Source organism: Carcharhinus amblyrhynchos, chromosome 4 (assembly GCF_965287045.1).
Source record: "Carcharhinus amblyrhynchos chromosome 4, sCarAmb.v2.hapA, whole genome shotgun sequence".
Lineage (NCBI taxonomy): Eukaryota > Metazoa > Chordata > Chondrichthyes > Carcharhiniformes > Carcharhinidae > Carcharhinus > Carcharhinus amblyrhynchos.
The window spans coordinates 22,077,062-22,098,932 of record NC_137327.1 but is presented as its reverse complement, the minus strand read 5'-3'; the positions used below and the strand labels follow the sequence as shown (position 1 = coordinate 22,098,932).

At 39.4% G+C, this 21,871-nt stretch overlaps 1 protein-coding gene across 3 annotated transcripts in view; it reads left to right on the top strand.

Annotated features, from left to right (window-relative positions):
• wwp2 (WW domain containing E3 ubiquitin protein ligase 2) overlaps positions 1-21,871 on the top strand; it is a 214,609-nt gene that overhangs the window by 135,214 nt on the left and 57,524 nt on the right. For all 3 annotated transcript variants that reach the window (XM_080186797.1, XM_080186798.1, XM_080186796.1), the window contains exons 9-10: positions 5,051-5,140; positions 7,743-7,917. In XM_080186797.1, coding sequence (XP_080042923.1) covers positions 5,051-5,140; positions 7,743-7,917 — 265 coding nt within the window. The remainder of the gene's footprint in view (positions 1-5,050; positions 5,141-7,742; positions 7,918-21,871) is intronic.

Sequence of the window (21,871 nt, the reverse complement as noted above, 5' to 3'; positions counted from 1 at the left end):
GCTCTTTCAGGAGAGTCAGTGCAGACTGTTGGCCAAATGACCATCTGCACTCTAGGGCTTCAATTGTTCTATGGATGAGGTGAAATTATGAATCAATAATGTGTGAATAGGCATCCCCATTGGTCTGTGTAAAAATTGCAACTTAATAGCGTGGGACAACTTCAGATCTCATTCAACTGAATACATCAAGGGGTACATGTAAGGAAATAAAACCCCTGTTGCAGTTATGACTGTGCTTCAGCCTTTGGATGCATGCCTCAGCAAGTCGTTGAAAGATTATGTTCGTGCCAAATGGAGTAGGTGAATGAATGATGGATAAAAAATCTAAATATGCATGCTGCCCCATTTGAAATTTTGTGTGGTTTCATTATGAAATCATGGGATGCTACTAGTGTACAAAGTATCAAGAGATCATTCAAAAAGTGAGGAATATCCAATTCAACGGATGGAGAAGATGATTTGTTGTGAAGAGCTGATCCTGAGACCAAATATGCCAAATCTAATCCAAAATGAGATCCTTATGATGGTGTCACAGCCAAAATGACTCAATGAATTCAATGAACTCTTTGCATTGGATGCCGAAGACAATAAATTTGATGATTTTAATATGTTTTGATGCTGGTTGAAGGTACCTTTGCTGAATTAAGTTACTCAATAAATAATACCACCTTAATGTAATGTGACCCACTGATATACATACATACATACACACACACACACACACACACACACACACACGCGCGCGCCCATCAATGCTTATTGTACACATGGCATATAAGTCGACTCCCCCATTACTTGGAAGGACTTTGAAGCTTCAAAGGTCAACTTGAACACTGTGATCTATGATAAACTTTTGGCAGTGATTTTTCTTGCAGATTTACTGCCAATGACAGCAGCAGATTATGCTAAATAAGATGCTTCTTCCTCCAGAGGTTCTGAGAACTGGCTAAAAATTTATGTTTTTGCCTTTGCCTCAACTGCACCATCTTTCTGTGCATCACCTTTACTTTAAATCAGCTTATGCGTTTCATATTTTCTGTCTGTTCCTCCTGTGCTGTGAAATGTATTCTAAATTTTAATAAGATAATTCAAAAGGTGCCAAAAACCTCATGTGATACAAATACAATGTAAAATGAGTGGATAAAATTTAAAGGCCCATCTGTAGCAAAATAGATACCTGCCAGATGTTTTTGTGTCAGCCGAAGTTTGGTGGTAGTGCACTTAATCTCTGAATGAGAAGGTTGTGGGTTCAAATTTCACTCTGGAAACTTGAGCACAAAATGTTGGCTGACCCTCTGGAGCAATACAAAACTCCTTTTGGATGAGACAGTGGAGACTGCACTCTCAGATGGGCATTAGTGTTACCATGGGATGATTTTGAAGAGATCGAGAGTTATCCCCAGTGTCCTGGCCAATGTATATGTAACCTTCAACTGACATTAGTAAAACAGATTATCTCAACATTATTATGTTGCTTTTTGTGGGAGCTTGCTGTGCGCAAATTGGCTGCCACAATTTCAACATTGTAACAGCAACTACACTTCCAATGTACTTTATTGGCTATAAAGCATTTTGGGACATCATGAGGTCTTGCAAGGCGCTATATAAGTGGACGTCTTTTTTTTCAAGATTTCCCTATGTGTAGTCTGATTTTTTTTTTATTTGCAAAGGAACTTTCGGTTACTTACCATGTCTCACAGAATGGTGTTTAGACCAGAGGAGTTTTGCATAGGAGAAGTCTTTGTGCTAAGGTTTCAGTGAAAAATAGCACCTTTTGTGAGAAGCTTTTATATGTTGAAAGCAAACTACAGCTCATGCCTCTTTGTTACTCTGACCCCACCTAATAACTTGGTATCCTTTGCTCTAATGTTATCTCTCCCAGTATTCTGTGCGCTTTGGTATTACTTTCTGATATTTTCTCCTGATTCACACACACCTGGCAAGTTAGTTTAAACCCCCCTCCATAGCACTAGCAGATGCCCCCCCCCCCATCCCCACGCCTAAGATGGTAAGATTTTTACATCCGTTTATGCAGTAGGCACTAATACTATGTGCTCTTCATTTGCAGACGGATTATTTATATCAATGACTCTCTGTTAGGAACTTCTATGTTATCATAACTAAAGTTTTGTATGGTGTAATCTCAGTTTCATAAAACCTATCACAATCAGTAAGTGTGATCCATTTTCACCCAAAGACATTGAGAAAATTAGTACATAAAGCTAAATAAACGTTTGAGAACAATTTAGTTCAACTTCAGAATTATCTTGTGAAAAGTTCATTTGTATAACTTCATAAAACTTTCTGGAATAAAGTTTAGAAAAGTTCAGCAAAAATAAATATGAGAAAGTAATGTTTGGTAAACATGTAATTTGGAATGTGTACAGTAGTCCATTTATGAGCTCAGACAAGGGAGTTTTCAGTTCTATGCTTCGTTCCTCTTACAAACTGTTAGTGTTAGAAAATTGGTCCTCGAGCAAAATTTTTTCAATGAAGGATTTTCAGTCTGGAATACATTCTGACCTCAAAGAGTGGTGAATCCACTAATTCACTTGAGAGTGAAGACCATTTCAGTGACAATCAGCTTCTGTTTAGCATGATTGATGCTTTAAAACAGATAAAGGAACATATCCAGCATATTTAGTTCTAAGATTATGAAGAGTTATGATAGGCTTTATATTGAGGGATTGCCTACATTGGTCGGTGAAATGTTACAGGATATTGCAAACTGAAGAAGTCCAAGAATTGAATTGGGCATTGGCAAAAAAAGTTACATAAATGTTTGAAATGATCTGCTATAAACCATTATGCTCTATCAATCATTTTAAAAGGGAGAGATACTTGGAGAAATCAGAATTTCAATTTATTACAGTATTGTTTTTGTCATGTCAATGAAGCACTTGAAAACCATCTGAAGCTGCCACATGATTAATTTGGCAGTATTGCAATCTGGGGATATGCTTTCTGATCAGATCAGCAAAGTTCATTCAGGAGTGCTTGATGAGCATTTTTCTCCACTGAGTTTGGATTTGCTTCAGGCAATGGTGTGTTGGGAAAACCAATTGAGGAGAAAATAAAGGGACGTAATTAAGAGAAGCAAACTGCAGATGAACGTGCTGGTGTCACTCTTTTCTTCTTTTTACCATTCAGTGGATACAGTGTTTCAAGCCATTTGACCATTGCCAAGATGTGATTAACATAAAACACACACACAATATTTCTTGTTTTATTTATTTCAAAATTATAAATTAAGAGGATTTCATTTTATTCATTCTTTTGGAGAAATGCTACTTTAAGTCCTAACTTGTCAAAGAACAGGAATAAATTTTTGAAACCTTTCACAACAAAAGAAGTTCTGCCATGACAAAATGTGAACTTAATTTTTCTCAAAACATTACCAGATTACTCCAATCCCAAAGAATAGTGTGTGGGCCTAAAAATCGGTTTTGTGCTTGGCTCCAAACAGTTTGCGATCGTCCCAGCACCTTCCCAATGGCGGGAAGTCAACCACGCCCTGAAGGGTGTGAGGCCAATTTGCATGAAATTGACTGAATTTCAATCTCATTTGCGAGTTTGGCACACAATCGACCTCCCTTCCCAGAATAATCCCACTTCTCCAGCCAGAGGTCATGTCAATGAGAAACACTACAGGTCTCCACTTCCAGAGACTTGCTGTGATGACCACGCTGGGGGCTCAGAGACCTTGAAAACTCCCAGGTGGCGTGGCTGGATGGCGCCCATCAGGCAATGCCCACCAGGAGACCTGGTACTGCAAGCTGGGAACCACTAGTCTGCCAGTGGCAGTGTAAAGGGTTAGGGGGTATGACGGAGGAGTTGTGCAGGGCTGGATCATGTCAGGAGTCCTGCTGGGGGGGCATGTCAGGGCTCGTTATGGGGAGCATGTCGGAAGTCATCATGGGATTACCATTTGGAGGGTATTGATCCTATGGACTCGTGTCGGGGAAGAGGTTGAAGAACATTCTGCCAATGGTGTGGGCGGGAGGCGGTTCTGACATTCGTGGGGGAAGGGAGGGGCCTCCCGGTGCACTGAAAGATCGAAGCGCCTTTGTGAAATGAGTACAGGCACGCATCTCGTTATTCTCCAAAAAAGTGACTGTTGACAGTTGCGGTGCAGCACATGCCTGAGAGACTGGTGTGGATCGTTCCTGTTTTCTCATCTTTATGACGCTTAATTGTTTTTTGGAAAAATTCTGCTCTGTATCTAAATGGAACCTTCCTTAATGTGGCACTATTTCCTTTTTCTAGGGGAATTTTTTGCAAAAGATTGACAGAATTTACATTGTTATAAGTATGACAACATTCATTTTTAGGGTAGTATCGATCTGCTATTCATAACAGCTGAGTGATTTTTTTTAAGTAAATTCAACAAGGTATAATGATACCTTTGTGTTCTTTCAAGACCAGCTTTATTTAATGGCTAGGTTAGACATTATACCAAGAGTAACTTCTGTCAGAGATTCTTTGTGTGTCAAACTGGGAATTATATTTTTGTTTATATCAGTTAGCAAGCTGCCAATACTGGAAGAGACCAGCCATTAACCTAGGAAGCCGATGTAATTTGTAATACTTCAAACACACATTTTTGAAAAAGAGAAATGAGCATTTGATTTCGGATTTCTAAAAATCATTTGATCTATATTTCTTTTCAGCAGTATTCTGCAGTGACATTTTATATTTTTAAAACCCTAGATTGCTATTAAATAAGTGAGCAATTATTTAGGACCACAAATTGTAATTTTGCTCCTTAGGTAATAACAATGCAGGTTAGTTGTGATTTGGGCCAACAATGTGGAAAGTAAATACTTCAAAAATTAGGAGAGGTAAGAAATGAACATGTTAAAACATGGGTACTTTGCTGAAATACACAAACAGTATCTTGAATCATCCTGGAGCACCTGATGCTTACTGTAATTTCAGAATGGGCTGTGAGTTCATTCCTCCGTTGAGTAGGTTAACCCAGATTTTAGAATTAATACATGATGAGCGTTTAGAACTGCGTTATCATTTAGGCCTGTGGCTTATTTTTCAGATGGGAACAGCGAGTGCTTCCAAATGGAAGAGTATATTACGTAGATCACAACACCAAAACTACCACGTGGGAGAGACCTCTACCCCCAGGGTAAGCATAGACCAATGAAGCAAAAGAACGATTTTTAAAAATTATATTTTGAGTTTTTAAAAAAAGCAAGAATGCACTTAAGTAGTTTGTTAGAGAAAAAATGTCATCAAAACAACTCAATTAATTACAGCAGAGTCTTGATTGCCAGCCACAATGGATCAAATTTGTCCTGAAAGATGGTGAGAATTTAGAGAATGTCTACGTGCAGAAGGAAGCCGTTCAGCCCATAGACTCAGCACCGACTCTCTGAAAGAGCATCCTATCAAGGACCACCACCATGGCCAATCCATGCACACCTCTGGACATGTTTGTGTGGGTTTCCTCCGAGTACTCCGGAAACCAGAATACCCGGAGGAAACCCACACAGACATGGGGTGAACACATAGACATTCACCCAAGGCTGGAATTGAATCCTGGTCCTGGCACTGAGAGTCAGCAGTGCTAACCACTGTGTCAGCGTGCCGCCCTCTGGGCTCCTGTGCCGTCCTGAGGACTCACCCTGCTCACTACATAAGTGGTTGCTGTTCTGAAATTTAAGTGTGCTGCTTACTTCCAAACCGTCTCAGTTCTTTCTCAGCTATAAGTTCCTCTGGTAACTCTTCCTCCTGGAAGAATCATCTGGCATCTGAGTGGTTAATTTGGCTCAATGTTCTGCATGCATTACTTGACCTGCCAGACCTACCAAAGACATGAACTAATGGTTGTCTTGTGTGCACCCACCCTAACAGGTGTGGAGGACCCATCCACACTTGTGAATGGTAAAGTCAACCTATGCTCATCTTTTTGATTTGATTTATTATTGTTACATGTATTGGTATACAGTGAAAAGTATTGTTTCTTGCGCGCTATATAGACAAAGTACATAGAGAAGGAAAGGAGAGGGTGCAGAATGTAGTGGTACAGTCATTGCGAGGGCATAGAGAAAGATCAACTTAATGCGAGGTAGGTCTATTCAAAAGTCTGATGGCAGCAGGGAAGAAGCTGTTCTTGAGTCAATTGGTATGTGTCCTCAGACTTTTGTATCTTTTTCCCAACGGAAAAGGTGGAAGAAAGTATGGGGTCCTCAATTATGCTGACTGCTTTTCCAAGGCAGCGGGAAGTGTAAGCAGTGTCAATGGGTGGGAGGCTGGTTTGAGTGATGGACTGGGCTTTGTTTACTTCCAGTGATACTGGTGATGAGCTCTGCCAAAGCAGTCCTGAAGAGCTGCTGACTTTTAAACTCCAAAGTTTTCCTGATGAAATGTTGTTGTGCTGTGAAATATATGCTGCATGTACTGTCAGCTCGTTTCTGTACTGCCCTTTAGCACTTTACTAAATTACCTGGTGAGCAGTTTTACTGAAAATAAGTGTTTGCGATTGGATGTTTTTATTCCATGCTGGGCCTAGCTGTCAAAGTTTGAGAAGAATTGCTTGGTAGTGGGGGGAAGCCATAAACTGGCATGTTAGCTGTGCAGTCTTAGCTGACCTTGCAATCTGAGTGGAATAAACTAGAAACATGAATGACCCTAACTCCAGACGGGTTCCATTTGCCTACAACGATTCTTGGAGTTTGTTAAGAATGTGAATAATGGGAGTGTGCTACTTGAGTTTTCAATGTATGTTTTCGTTTTCTAAGATTAGGCTATTCATAAAAAAGAATGCAGCAAGAAGTAATCACTATTTATAGTGCATTGCAATGGGTTTAAAATAAATTCAAGTTTTGGGTAAAATGAAGAATTGAGATATACATATGTAATTTGTTTTAAAATTAATTTGCAAAGTATTCCTTCATACTAATGTCTTTTTGACATTAAATAATTTCCTTGATTTCTCAAGCTATTGGTATCAACAGATTTTACTGTTCTGATGAGACTGCAGCACAAAGAGAAATCTTAACTGTTCCACTCTTTAAGATTTAAATTGTTGTAAGTCATGAAACGTATGGGATTGATATGCGATTCATGTCACCTGAAAAGTCTTAACACCTTTGATGCTCCCCTTTTTAAGTCTGTTGACATGCTTTTTTTTATATTAAATGAAACTAGCATGTATCAATTGCTAAAGCTGCCTCCAAGATTATGATGTTCTCCCCTCCCCCCATACCAAAGGTTTACTTTCCTTTTGACTCTTCTTTCAAATCCAACTTAAGATGTCAGTTCCGCTGTCATATTGAGGCCTTTCTTGCACCTCTTGTACCCTCCTTGAATAGGAATCAAGAAATTATAAACTGCAGTCTTTTTCAACACAGCTCCAACCAATCCCCATTGCAATCTTAACCATTTTCTCATTTATTCTACTATGATTATTGCAATTTGAACTTCCCCAATCCTCATAACAATGTTCTTTATCTCTTCCAGTCATTTCTTCCTGTTACCATCGTCGGATTTCTAAAAGCAAAGTTTCAAAGCATTAATATCTGATTTGTGTTTTTTTGTGAAGTTATGTTTTGCCATTTTACTCTGGCTTCTTAATTTAAAACATATTTGATACATTTAATTTTATGTTCAGAAAGGTGTCAAAATTCCTGCTGCAGTTTGTACTTTAATGTAGTTCAATTCTGCATTAAAAGTCAAAACTTAGACCTGCAAACTCACTCTAATTCTTGAACATGTTATTTTTAAAGTTGGGAAAAACGAGTAGATCAACGTGGCAGATTTTATTACGTGGATCATAACACGAAGACAACAACATGGCAACGGCCAACAGCCGAGACTGTTCGAAACTTTGAGCAGTGGCAGTCACAAAGGAATCAACTTCAGGGAGCTATGCAGCATTTCAACCAAAGGTTTTTGTACCAAGTAAGATGAGCTTGTACTTAATTTAAACAATTGGTTATTCTAATACTCTTTTTCATACTACCTTTTGCTTTTAGCTCTTAAGCATATTGCATTACCTTGTCCGTAATTTGGAAAACATTTACAGTATTCATGAGCATTGCTCTTTCTAACATTAAAATTGAATGAAAAGGGTGTACAGAACTATTGGAACATTTTTCCATTGTCCATCTCTGAGCAACATATATTCATTCAAAATGTTGGACTTTCTTTTAACCAAATGCCACTGCTATAGGCCTCAACACAACTATGTAAAGATATTGGTATAACATGTTTAACTCGTCGAGTCTTTGCAGCACATACCTAACTTCCCAGCTCCTGAATGTATGTTACCTATTCCTAAACCTTTCAAATCTGTTCTACATTAGCATGTTGATTGAGAACAGCCTGAGACATTGATCATTCAATGTCTTCCTTGGAAGAAAGCCTTACCTTTATTCCCTGCACGCTGCTATCAGCCAGAGGAGCACTGTAGAGTTGTGGATCAAACTGATAAAACAAATGACAAAAGCTTTACACTATGCTGTGTTCTAATTTGGTATTTTTACATGATTTGTTACATGCCCAAGTATTTATGATGGATAAATCTTAAGGTTATTTTTAATAAAATGGTGTATTGTCCATATCATGTCCTTGTCTTGATAACTCAAACTATTAGCAAGCAGATACTGTCTAAGCTTTTCCTACCTTTCTTGCTTCTTGCTTTTATCAATCCAGTATCTCTACATCCTTTGCTGCTTTCAGCATTCATTCCTCTGTCATGACAGTGGCGTCCTTAACTGGACTGATCTCAGCTCTAATTCCCAAGATTTACACTGGCCTGATGATATCACATGTATGAAAGATGGTTCACAGATTGAAGCTACTCCTCCTCAAACGTTGCCTCCCTCTTTGTCCTCTTATAAGTTCCTGTACCTTGCTGCCACAGGCCATCACCTATTCCTTAAGTTTTCTGATCAGTAAACCACCTTAACAACCCTTCACATTCTGTTGCATCAGGCTTCCAAATTTGCCTGAGTATTCTTTATCTTTTTCTTCTCTTTGCTTACTAACTCATAGCTATTTTCTTTCACCTTAATTTTTCACTACTGCTACCTTTGCAAGTTGTATGAGGAACTGCAAAAATGTCTTATCAAGTACCTTAGCTTTAGAAAGTAAACTATAGTACATATACTTTTCACTACCTCAATTTAAATCTGTTTTTTGCCTGTCCTGTTCTTTAGGAAAATGCCGAGAGCTATCAATCTAATTTTTTTTAACCGCTTCCCTGATGTTTTACCTCATTACGAAACTGTTCAGAAGGTCTTGGAAAATCAAATTCTCAGTTACAGAGTACTGCTCAGTTTACAATCTAACTTTGTGACAGATTCAGATAACTCTGGATAGAGTCGATTATACACACTGTCTTAATATGATGCTATTGACTCACCATCTGCATTTGTCTTCTGGGATTTTTATTATTGTCAATGTTTGTTGGCATCATACTGGAAGGTAGCCACAGCCGGTCAAACGAGGATATTGAGGGCTGGTAGACTGGATGTCTACCTCAGGGTCCAAACCCAGTCTAGACTGAGTGGTTTTCTCTGTTTGCTGTCGATATTGAGAAGGGAGAGAATTAAGCCATCTATATAGTAATACATTTCACACAAGAATAGTCAGCCAACATAAGCATTCGTACACAAATAAAAACTTCCAAAGTCCATAAGTCTTTATTCTGCCAATTCTCAGTAAGGCAAGTGAAGGGAATTAAGATTGCTGTGCTCCTCTAGAAATAAAATGATGTCTTTCCTTGTTTTTAACTTGAAAGGATAGATTTGGTCCATTTAGATACATAGTCTTTGGTAGCCGTCATGTATATGTTTTTCTCTTTATTGACATCTTGGTTTTTGTCTATATCACTAGATGAAGAAATGTTTTTGTTCTGTTTTTGGTTTTCTAATAATTTATTTCTTTTAATATTTATTTGACCCATCACATTATCTTTACTGATGCAATTTTAAATGTATCAATTTATTAGTTTAATGAACACATTTATAAATTCTCTACTTTTTCATTAATCCTTCTTCAGACTTATTCTGATATTCAAGACACGTGGTCAACAGATTTTCAGTTTTTATAACAGCTTTCATTCTTTTAGGATGTCCAAAAGCATCTCAGAGCCAATTAATTATTTTAAGTGCAACTGCTACTTGCTGTTTGCCAACAAATGGGGCCGCCAGTATGTGCAATTTGTTCAGTTTGTTCACATTGGCTTCGCTGTTCTCTGTTTGCTGAGATGGCTACAATATTCTCTAAGAGTTGAGACTAAATTATAATGGCCAGTAAATATTTCTGATATGAGGAGTTAGGAAATGGTGCTTTAGATCAGTGCAAGAAATGGCTCATAATTATATTGAAGTAAGATTTGGTGAGGAACTTCTTCAGAGAGACAGCATATAATATGATGGGGCAAATGTAAAGATAATCAGATTGCTGATAGTTAGCTGAAAGGCTTCTATTAGATAGCTTGCTAAAACTTAATTTTTACTTAGTTTATTATAGACCTTATTTAAATATATCACTGACACTGTCAAACTTTGTTCACATCAAATGCTTCCATCTTTTTGGAAAAATTCCATTTAATTCTGTAATCGATTTTTCTGCCAAGTACAAAGAGCAGAAGGGGCATATCAAACTCAAACATTCCATCCCCACCTGTGGCAGAGTGTGAGGATCCAGCATTGGACTTTTAGTCACCTCAAGAACCACAACCCTGGTGTGGAAGAAAGTAATTTCAATCTCTCGGAAGTGGCTAAGAGAAGAGGAAGAATATAATAGACTTGCACTCGATGCGAACTGTACTCGAGCAGTATGTGCCATCAGTACTTTTTGTATAGCTTTGGCATTGGTTTTTCTTATATGGCCTGGTATAGCATTCCTCTTGGAATGTCAGAAAAAAATTAATTGCGATGCTTTCCACAAAATGACTGTTTTCATCTCTCACCCACCTGCTCCAAAGAACGCTTTGATCTGTTGTTTTTTATTCTGTATTTCATCATTTAAAATTGGCAGATTTTATTTGATAATCCAAAATGGGTTGTTTGGAATATGCACTACAACAGTGGACTCACATTTTGAAAGTATCTGTTCAATTTGCCGTGATATAATTTTTTAGCAAAAAGCTTTTTTTTATCTGGCATGACTTAGGTTATGCAATAGGATTCCACTATGTTTAAAACAAAGAACAAAGAAAATTACAGCACGTGAACAGGTCCTTCGACCCTCCAAGCCTGCACCGACCATGCTGCCTGACTGAACTAAAGTCCACTATCCTTCTGGGGACCATATCCCTCTATTCACATTCTACTCATGTATTTGTCAAGATGTCCCTTAAAAGTCACCCATCGTATCTGCTTCCGTGATCTCCTCCGGCAGTGAGTTCCAGGCACCTGCCACCTTCTGTGCAAAAAACTTGCCTTGTACATTTCCTTTAAACCTTGCCCAATTTGAGAAAGAAAACAATATTCAGGTTTCCATTTAGTTTTTTGGTTGCTACAAAGTTTTTATAAAATATGTCTTTGTAGTGATATAGTAGACTATGGAACGTATTGGTTGTCCAGTTTGCATTAGTAAACAAAAGAGACATTGAGACCTACTAAAAGGTATAGTCTGTTGAGTAAAGGTGACTGGTGTAATGGGTATTGCCGTTATATGCATGATTTTGCTGGACCATGTTCTGATTTGCTTATAAGATAGCATAAGAAAATAAAATAAAAAAACACAATGTATTGGCTTACCAGATTAATTTCTAACCATTCATTTTAATGGATGAGAAAAAAAATCACAGTCTGCTTAGTCTAGACACAGAAAGACCTGATGATGTAAAGGTGTGATATTGAAATTATAATAAAAGATTTTCAGTTATGAGAGTGAAGAGACCTCATGCAGTTTTATAGGGCTTCGATGAAACTGTAGCTGGCTAGTGTGCAATTCTGATCTCCTTACCAAAGCAAGGATATATTTGCCTCGGAGGGAATGTTCCCTAGACTGATTCCGAGGAAGTGAGGATTGTTTTACGAGGAGAGATTGAGTACATTTTGCCATATGTCTCTGAATTTAGAAGAATGGCAGGTGTTCTCCCTGGCTAGAGAATCTGGGACTTCCCAATTCACATTGGTCAGTTTGGACTATGATAAGCAGAGATTTCCTCACTCTGTGGGTTATGGCCCTTTGGAATTCTCCATCATACGGAGCTGTGGATTCTGTATTGTTGAGTATGTTCAAGACAGATGTCAATAGAATTTTAGGTGCTCAAGGATATAGGGATAGTGTGGGAAGATCATATTAAAGGGTCATCACATCGCTGACACCTGTTCTTATTTCTTATGTGCTGGTGTTATGAATTAATGCATTAACAGGCTGGACTCCTGCACATATTTTACTCAAATTATTTAATTCTGCCTAGTTATATCGTGTTAAATGGTGCTGAATTATATGCACATTTTTCTTTGGTACGAATGACTTGAGATGTAATCTTATTCTGATTCTCTTTAAAATCTCTTTCTTTGAGCCATCAGTTAAAAAATCAAACAGAAGTTTGGAAGTGTTGAAAGAAAGATTTCTGTTGTAACTCATACACCATATTTTACTATTTATTCATTTTTTAAAAAAAATCATTGATGTTTACACAAGGAGGGCATTGAGTCACCACTCTTGGTGACCCCTTCACCCCTTTTGCCAGTAATCTACTTGTTACTTTCAGCACTTTTAAGAGTACTTGCTTTTACTGATTCTTTGTGGTCACAGTGAGTGTCTCTTCAGATTGACTTGTCTTATGATTTTATATTCTTATATCTTATTCCTTCAAGATGTGTACAGATGAAGGCTATATTCAGAAGGCTACAGTACTGGAGGCCATTTGACCCACCATGCCTGGGATGGGTGTTTGCTAGTCCACTCCCCTGCCCTTTCCCCATTGCTCTGTAATTACTTTCCGTTCAGCTATTTATTCTGTTCTCTTTTGAATGCTCCCATAGGGAGCATTCAAAAGAGAACCTGCTCACACTGCTGTTTCAGGGAATGCACCACAGGTCACAACAATGCAAAAAGAATTCCCCATATTGCTTCTGATTTTTTTGATCATTTTAAACCTGTGCCCTCTGAGTGCTGACATACTGTCACTGGAAAGAGGTTCTGCTGCATCAGAACTTTCATGATTGAGTTGTTCCATCCTCTTAACTTTTTATGCTTGAAAGAGAACAGCCATACTTTCCCAGTCTCTCCATGTAACTGAAGTTCCTCATGGTGATGTTCAAGTAAATCTCTTTTGCACCCTCTCAAAGGACTGATGTTCTTCCTCAAATGTGGTGATCAAATTTGCACAGATTTCTCCAGCTGAGACCTAACCACTGTTTCACAAAGGTTTAGCAAAAATCCCTTGGTTTTGTATTCTGATCCTTTGTAAATAATACCCAGGGTCCAATATGATTTTATTTTAAACAGCCTTTTCATCTTTTCCTGCCAACCTCAAAGCTTCATATACAAACATCTCCCTAGGTCTTTTCTTGCACACACATGAACATTGTATTATTTAGGTTGTATTGTCTCTCTATCTACCAAAATACAGCACTTCACATTTTGGCTAAATGTAATCTGTCCAGTGACTGCTCACTTAGCTAGTGTGATGATGATCTCCTGAAGTCTATTAGTATTCTCCTCATTGTTGACTGCATTTCATGTTTTGTGTCATCTGCCAACTTTAAATTTATACCGTACGCACTCCAGATAAGTTCATTACTGTATGTTCCAGCTTGTTGACCCTTCCATTAAAACCCTATGTTGCCATTGCAACTTGGCATCTGTAGTGGAAAAGAGCAAGGCAACATTTCCATGTGTAGGCTTTTACATTTGAATTTTTGCTATTTCTCTTATCTAACAGCACCTTGAATAATTGCAGATTTTTGCCTTCATTACCTTATCTAGAAGATCATTCCAGATATGAAATATTTTTGTATTATCTTTTATGATCTTCAGTCCTGAAATGTGTTGTTTTTATCTCAACCAGCTTATTTTTATTATTGCTATTTTTTGTTACTCATCAGGCCTAGTTTAATTTGGAATAGGGTTCTGAGTTAACCTTTTCTATTCTACTTAGTATCTTTGATTCTATGAAATCTAATATCATTTGTCCCATTTTAAGGCTGAAAAGTGAACCATTCCATTCTTTCCCACAAGGAAAAAAAATGGGGACTTAAGATGACTGGTCCAAACTGATCTTTACTTCAAAATGGAGCACCAGTAAAAATGGAAATAACAATATTGATCTGAACTGTTTTTTTGCTGTTGTACTCCTCTGAACTCAGCCACAAACTCAGAGAAAGGTTGGCAACTATCTTTCATGGTACTGTATGTGCCGCAAGATTGTGTATGGAAATCTCTTGGAATAAATTATTTATCTTATTAATTTGTGACACAGCATATTAATGCAGCAACATGAAGTGACCTTGGGTCCTCATTTTATAGAAAGATATTGCTTCAAAAGGGGATTAAAATGACAGTTATTTATCCATGGCGTATGATTGTTCATGATCAAATGGAAAGAAAACATAGACTTGAAATTTAAGAATAGCTGCAAAGTAATATAACTAATACATGTTAATTCTGTTTCCCTCTCCACAGATATTGCCTTATTTAACACAAACAGAAAATGCTAGAAAAACTCAACAGGTCTGACAGCATTTGTGGAGAGAGAAAAGAGTCAACATTTTGAGTCAGGATGACCCTTTGATGAGTTCTGATGAAGGCTTACCCTGACTCGAAACTTTGGTTCTATTCGATCTCCAAAGATGCTGTTTTTCAGCATTTTCTATTTTTATTCAGATTCCAGCATCTGCAGTATTTTGCCTTTGTATTATGATGCTGCCTCATTTGTTGGGGATCTCCAGCATTTTCTTTTTTATAACAGTAGCACCTTGGGTTTGAGAAGAAATTTATATTTTTCAGTTGATTCTGACTACGTCTAGTTGAGATCAAGATTAGTTATTACAAGATATATTCCTTATGCTAACTATTATTTTGGCATTTTGCTGATGCTGTTTTTGTACTTGAATCTCGTGAGGTCCCTTCATTGCTTTTAACATGGCACTTATAGAGCATGATACTGTGACCTGGACAAAATTTGAAATTCCAGCTGTTTACTAGGGGAATAAAACTGCAAGATTCCTCAGTTTCAAACAAATGGAAGTAATTTTACTGTAGAATTAAAAGTCAATAGTACCTATCTTGCACACTAACATCCAGAATTAGCATGATGTAAACATGAACAAACAAGCAATCTGTGGTTGAACACAAACGGTATGCCAAAAATCATAGGCATAACTGAGACAGATCCCACATATTTCTCAGCAATCTACCCAGATGACAGTTATCATTGTGATTACAAAGTTCTTCCAATTCTTATCTTCCTTATGGTGAATTTCAGTTCCTCTCTTTCAACATGTAGCCTCTTATTTGCCTCAATAGTAGCTCCAACTCGGCTTGGAAGCCCTCTTTCCTCTTCTGCCTCCAATGAGTTGTTGGGCAACTGGACTCCAGCTCAAACTGCCCCATCTCCCAGCTACTCAATCGCGTCCCACAGTATTTGCCAGGTTGCACGATAAAGTCTATACTCGGACACAGTTTCTAGCTCCCCATCTGCAGTGCTGCCAACCCTCTTCTCTGAGCCCCAGCCTCAGCAGTAGTAGCTATAAATTGCTTGTGGACTTCTCTAGTGTCCCAGTTGCACAGCTAATGACAGCACTTCAGTGGCCCACAGCTAACGTGCTTCTTCCGCTCCCAACTAACTGTCACATGGACTTTCTCTTCACGTTGCACACACAATTCCCTTGTCGAGTTTTCGCACCTCACAGCGGGTCAAGCAATCATGTTTTCAAACCATCTTTGTGCACGTGCAGCCTGCCCTTCTGCCATACTGTATGCTTGTGCCAGAGCCCTGGGAATGCTGGGAATTGTAGTCCTCAGCCCTTACCCCTTGCCCCAAAAACCCACAAACCCAATTTAAAAGTACAGATCTCCTCAAAGAAGCAATATTGAAATTGGCAAACTACTCATGTTCCTAAGTGGTCGTTGCTGCTAACATAACACAGTTTAGCTTTATTGCTCTGGCTTCCAAGCACCCATTTCCAAATCATATCTCTGTGGTGATTTTGTGAACAAAAAATCACTTCAGCAACAATGTTATTTGGATCTAGAGGGAGTGAAGCCCATGATGAAAATTTTTTAAAAATTAAACATGGAGGTAGCTCAGAATTGGATTACGGTTGCTAAAATTAGTGTTTAGAGGTAGTTTTAAGAGCTAATATATTGTAATCCGTTTGGAAATGGTTCTTTGAGAAATGAGTAGATGATTTCTAAGTAACTAATTTCCTTTATAACCCCTTTTACTTCCCCAAAATGGTATTTTGCAGAAAATTAATGCTAATTATTAGTAAACACAGGTAATTACAGGTCTCTGGGGATATATTTCTATTTATGATACAAGCAAAGGGAAATGGAAAATTCTTATCATGGTACTTTTGCTTCCAGAGTTCAAATGCTACCCCATTAATCATAAATCTTGTTAAAGATTGAGGATAAAAAGTTTAGGATTTGTTCCCTGAGGAAAATTATATCAATTTTGTATTTAAATTTTTAACTCTCCTTTCTCTGTTTAGACAGTTTGGAGAATGGGAAAAAAAGTGGTGGTGAAATGTTCAGAAATTTTAAGCTGAAATCTATTCCGACCTTTTCTGTCCATTAGCTTGTGAAATTGCTCTTGACAGAAATTAAGAATCAAAATCTAACAAATGTCTGAAAATGCAAATAAAACTTTTTTGACTCTTGGTTTCCTCATTATTTGCTGCCTTAATTTCTTCAATTGACAGAGGCTGGGCTATTAGAAAATATCTTCATTGAAACCTTGTTGGAATTTCTTTATGTAGCCATAAATGGGTTAGCCCCATTAGCCAACAGTTTTGGAACTAAATATCCAAAGCTCACTGCAAATGTTCTTTGGTGGCTTTTCCATGTAAGTAAATATTTTGAAAAGCCTACAATGCTATAAATGTGATAACTTATTAAAATCAGCAACATTTAGGGGGCAAAATCCCGACCCCAGTTTGTGTAAGCTTTGTGTATTTTACTGCTTATAGATTTTAGCTCCATTTTTAACTGAGATGTGAATTGAGGTAGGGTGTGTATGGATGGCAGACACCAATGTCAGTCTTGACATTTGACCTATGCATTTCCATTTGACTGACTGGCTGCCTTCCACATGATATGTGCCACAATTCCCCAGACTTCATTAAATTGGGGATGCATTCCTGAAAGAGTTTGCACTCCCCACTGTGATTTTTGCTTGCAAAAGGCTGGTAAAGATTGTGACAATGCCAATAGGTAGAATGGTTGGTCCCTGATTTTCTGATGTTTCCCTGAAGTTCCTAGTAGAGGAAATAAGGGCAAGAGCAGACACATCTCCATGATGAAGCAGGCCAGGACAGAGATGGTTGAACACATCACAGCCATCAAATTCATCCTCTTTCCCCCACCCCCTGGACCTCAGCTCAATCTAAAAAAATTCAATAACTTCAAGTGGGTGGGGGGGTCGAACTTTCCATCTCTCCACATTTCTCAACAGCATACAGCACTGGGGAAGACCAGCTTAGCAGCTTACCTGAGCAGGATGTCTGCATGTTATTTGTAACCCTTCACTTACCTCAGAAAACTTCACAGCTTCAAACTGTATTTTTAAGACTGCAGCCTGCAAATGTCAATCGTCTGCCTACCATTCCAACTCTTGTTCTGTTCCTCTTTCTATTCTATATTCTGCTTGGTATCAGGAGACTCCTGCAGAGCCAAACACCTCAGGGGGAGGACATGGGTTGTTACAGTCACCATTGCCTTCAGGCACAAACTCAATCATTGTCATTTGATCTGTATTTGACAAAACACCCAGCATGTATGAGCAACACCAGGTACTGATGACAAGGCCAGCAGAAGAGACTACTTGCCAATGGGTGAGGTCTTGTACCAGCTCTGCGGAAAAGAACATAGATGAGAGGTTAAGGAGCCCAGTCTTGGAATGAAAAATGGTTCAGACATGATATAAACAGCTTTTTGTGGTATTGGAAGAGTTTCAGCTCCACAGTGAAAAATGTTGAGCTGCCTGTTTCCATCCTGTGTTGTGTGACCTTGTATGAGATCAACACGTTACGTTGTAGCCTGGAAAGTGGTCACCTCCGTAAATGCTCACAGTCAGTAGGAGTCACAGGCCTTTGCAGCTTTAGTGAAAGTTCCTGCAGGCTATCTGCTCCACATTAGAGAGACAGATGTGTTCATCTTAGATTAGTGGACCAAAGAGATTTGAAGAAGTCATTTATCTTCTGCAATCAACTTTTTTTTACAAATTAATAGAAGTGACAAGGCTTCGCTGCACTGGAGTGACAGTGGTGTGACAAGAGTTGAATGTATTGGTCTCTATCAGGATGCAAGCTAATGCTTTGCCACCCCTGAACTAATATCTACCGTAGTCCCAATAAATAAACTGTGCTAAATTGCATGATAGCAGCCGAAGTCTCATAGCCTGTAACCTGTACCCCACAGTCACAAGCACTTGTAAGTTAGGCGCTTTTCAAGGGGTCCAAGTATAATGAACAGCAGCCTTCTACCAGCTCGCTGAGGCTACCAAGGGGGAAAAAAAAACATTGAGTTGATCACTTGGGTGAGAAATGAATGGAAGATTTGTGATTTTTGCTGGTAAATTCATCATGTGTAATATTTTGTACTTTGGTCTGCATTGTGGTTTAGGAGCAACATTGTTAATATGTCATTGATATAGAAGTTTGCTGAATGGTTGCAGTGTTTATTGCAGAATTAAGGGATTAGTAAAGGTTGAAACAGGGACTGTTAATGCAGAGGGGCTTTGAGAAAACAGGGAATAGAGCAGGTCCTTGGAATTATTGAATCTTCGGATCTCTTACTGCAAGGTTTGAAGTGTTCCCCCTCCCTTACCCTTGGCTTATTTGTCTGGTGAGGGTTGCTGCTGTTGATCTGCCTTTTCAAAATGCACGACTCTCTAATGTGAGATTATGCATTATGCCACACAATGTAACAAAGCAGGGCACTGTATCTGAGGTATGTTGTAAGCAACCTACTGACACTTTCAACTGTATGTTATATTTCTGTTGCTATGACATTTTTGGGTTGTGGGTGATGTAGGGAGTATCCCACATCTCCCTGTAGTCAGTGCGATATGATCTGAAAGGATTTGAATACTGGGTGTGGTTGAAGGTCGCAGAATAAATGAATCATGTCATATCCCTGCGTAACTTTTATAAACTTGCATAGTACTGTTCCTGTGATTGTTTATTAATTGGATACAGCATTTTTTTTTATTAACCAACGCTACTGGCTGGAACTCTGCTGTCTTGATTGTAACGTGTGCTGTCAATGGTGCCCTGGAATTGAGGGTAACTAGCCACAAGTGGAAATCTGAGGTCAATAGAGAAAGTGGTGTACTGATCAGCCGTGGCAGACAGTGAGTCAACAGCCTGTTCAATGCAGATGTGTGTTGCAGACTCTGGGTATGTGGCTGCTGTCTCCTGTAATTGACTGTAAGGAATCAGCAGAGACAGATTTAAGTTCTTTCATAGAAATCTTACAGTGTAGAGAGAGGCCATTCGGCCCCTTGAGTCTGCACTGACCATAAACCCACCCAGGCCCTACCCCCATATCCCTACGTATTTACCTGCTAATCCCTCTAACCTACGCATCTCACAACTCTAAGGGACAATTTTTAGCATGGCCAATCAACCTAACCCGCACATCTTTGGACTGTGGGAGGAAACCGGAGCACCCGAAGGAAACCCATGCAGACACGAGGAGAATGTGCAAACTCCACACAGACAGTGACCCAAGCCGGGAATTGAACCCAGGTCCCTGGAGCTGTGAAGCAGCAGTGCTAACCACGCAAGTTGTGCGGTGAATTTGAGAGCCACTGGCAAAGCTTAACTCTATACTCAGCAGGCAGTTGATCATGTTGCAGGAGGCTGCAGAGGTCTCTGATGATCTGACTGGATAACATAGCCCGCTTACTACACTATTATGTTAGATTCAAGAAAGTGACTCTTGACCTGGATGCCCTATGTGATTGGTTTGGTTTCCCAGATGTGGTACGTCAGACTGGCTGTCTTAAGGTGTCTTGCTGATGCTTCTGTTGTATCTCTGGTTCTAATTCTTTCATGCATATAATTCTAAGAATAATAATCCCATCAAAAGGATGATGATGCAGAATAAGTGGGAAAGATGCAATTTGAAACTTGGAAACTCTCTTGGAAAACCAGACAAATGCCATAGGTAATGGCCATCTCCAACAAAAGTCTAACCATCTTCCCTTGCTATTCAGTGATATCACTGGACGCCCCCCCCCCCCGCCCCAACTCAAAATCCTGGGAGTCACCATTGACCAGAAACTCAACCAGACCAATCATTTAAATACCGTGTCTATCAGCCAGATAGGAGGCTGCAAATTCTATGGCAAATACCTCATCTCTTGACTCTCCAAAGCCAGTATACTACCTGCAAGGCACAAATCAGAAGTGTGATGGAATATTTTCCACTTGCCTGGATGAGTGCAGTTTCAAGAATACTCAAAGCTCAATACCATTCAGCAAAAAGCAACCCACTTGATCAGCACCCCATCCACTAACTTTAACATTCATTTTTCCACCACCTGCACAGCAGTGTGTACCACAGACAAGATGCATTGCAACAACTCTACAATGCTCCTTGGACAGTGCCTTCCAAACCCTCAATCTCGATGACACAAAGACGAGGGCAGCAGACACACGGGAACACCATTAGCTGCCAGTTCCCCACCAAATCATATTTGCTCCTGATTTGGATGTTGCTATTCCTGCACTGTCGCTGAGTCAAAATCTTAGAAGTTCTTTCCTAACAGCACCGTGGGTGTTCAAAAAGATAGTTACCATCATCTTCTTGAGGACAGTTAGGGATGGGCAACAAATTCTGGCTTGCCAATGATGTTCATATCCCTTGAACAGAGGAAAAAACAAACAATATATCCTTCTGTCTCATGAGCTGCAGCTCACTGTTTCTTTAAGTATAGCTTTCGTGGACCTGACAGGTTTGTCCCACCATGGTTCACTGGTAGGTCAGAGGCTGCCCAGAACTTCAGTCATTTTGAGTTAAAATTGTAACTGGGTCCTGAGTGCATAATTGATTTAAATATACTTATGAAGATCCTGACTGTCAACGGAGAAACACCATTTCTGACTCAAAAAACTGAAGTTAAAATTAAGATGAGAAATAAAGATTTTATAATGGTGCAATAAGTGCCCAAAAAAAAAGGAGGGGTGGGGAGGAGGGGAGATTCTCCCAGCAGCGCAGCGGGGCAGGAAACATAAGCAGGGGCTGTGTAGCAGGCTTCCTGCTGAGCACCATGGTCTCCACATGGATTTCCGGTGTCGATAGCTCCATGTCGGAAATCGGCACAGAGCTGAAGAAATTATTTAAATGACAATTTGAATATCATTAGAAGGCCTGGGACTGATGTCTCTGGGCCTGTTAGCCTCATGCCCCTCCGCCACCACCCCCAAACAGCAATGTTTTACTCCAGCAGGGTTTACAGTAGGTCCCACTAGCTACTAACGGGGTTCTGACGGCCTAACACTCTGGAGTGAAGGTGGACCCTGGAGGTCCCCCAAGGAGGTCGGGTGTAAAGGGGGGGCATTGCCAGCTGCCTGCCTGCCAGGGGTTGGGAGGTGGTGGGGGCAAGGTCAGGAAAATCAGGACTGTCGGGGGTGTGAGGTCGGAGTGATCAAGCTGGCCAGTGATTGGAAGATTGGCAGTGCAGGGCTACTGCACATATGTCAATCTCCGCAGT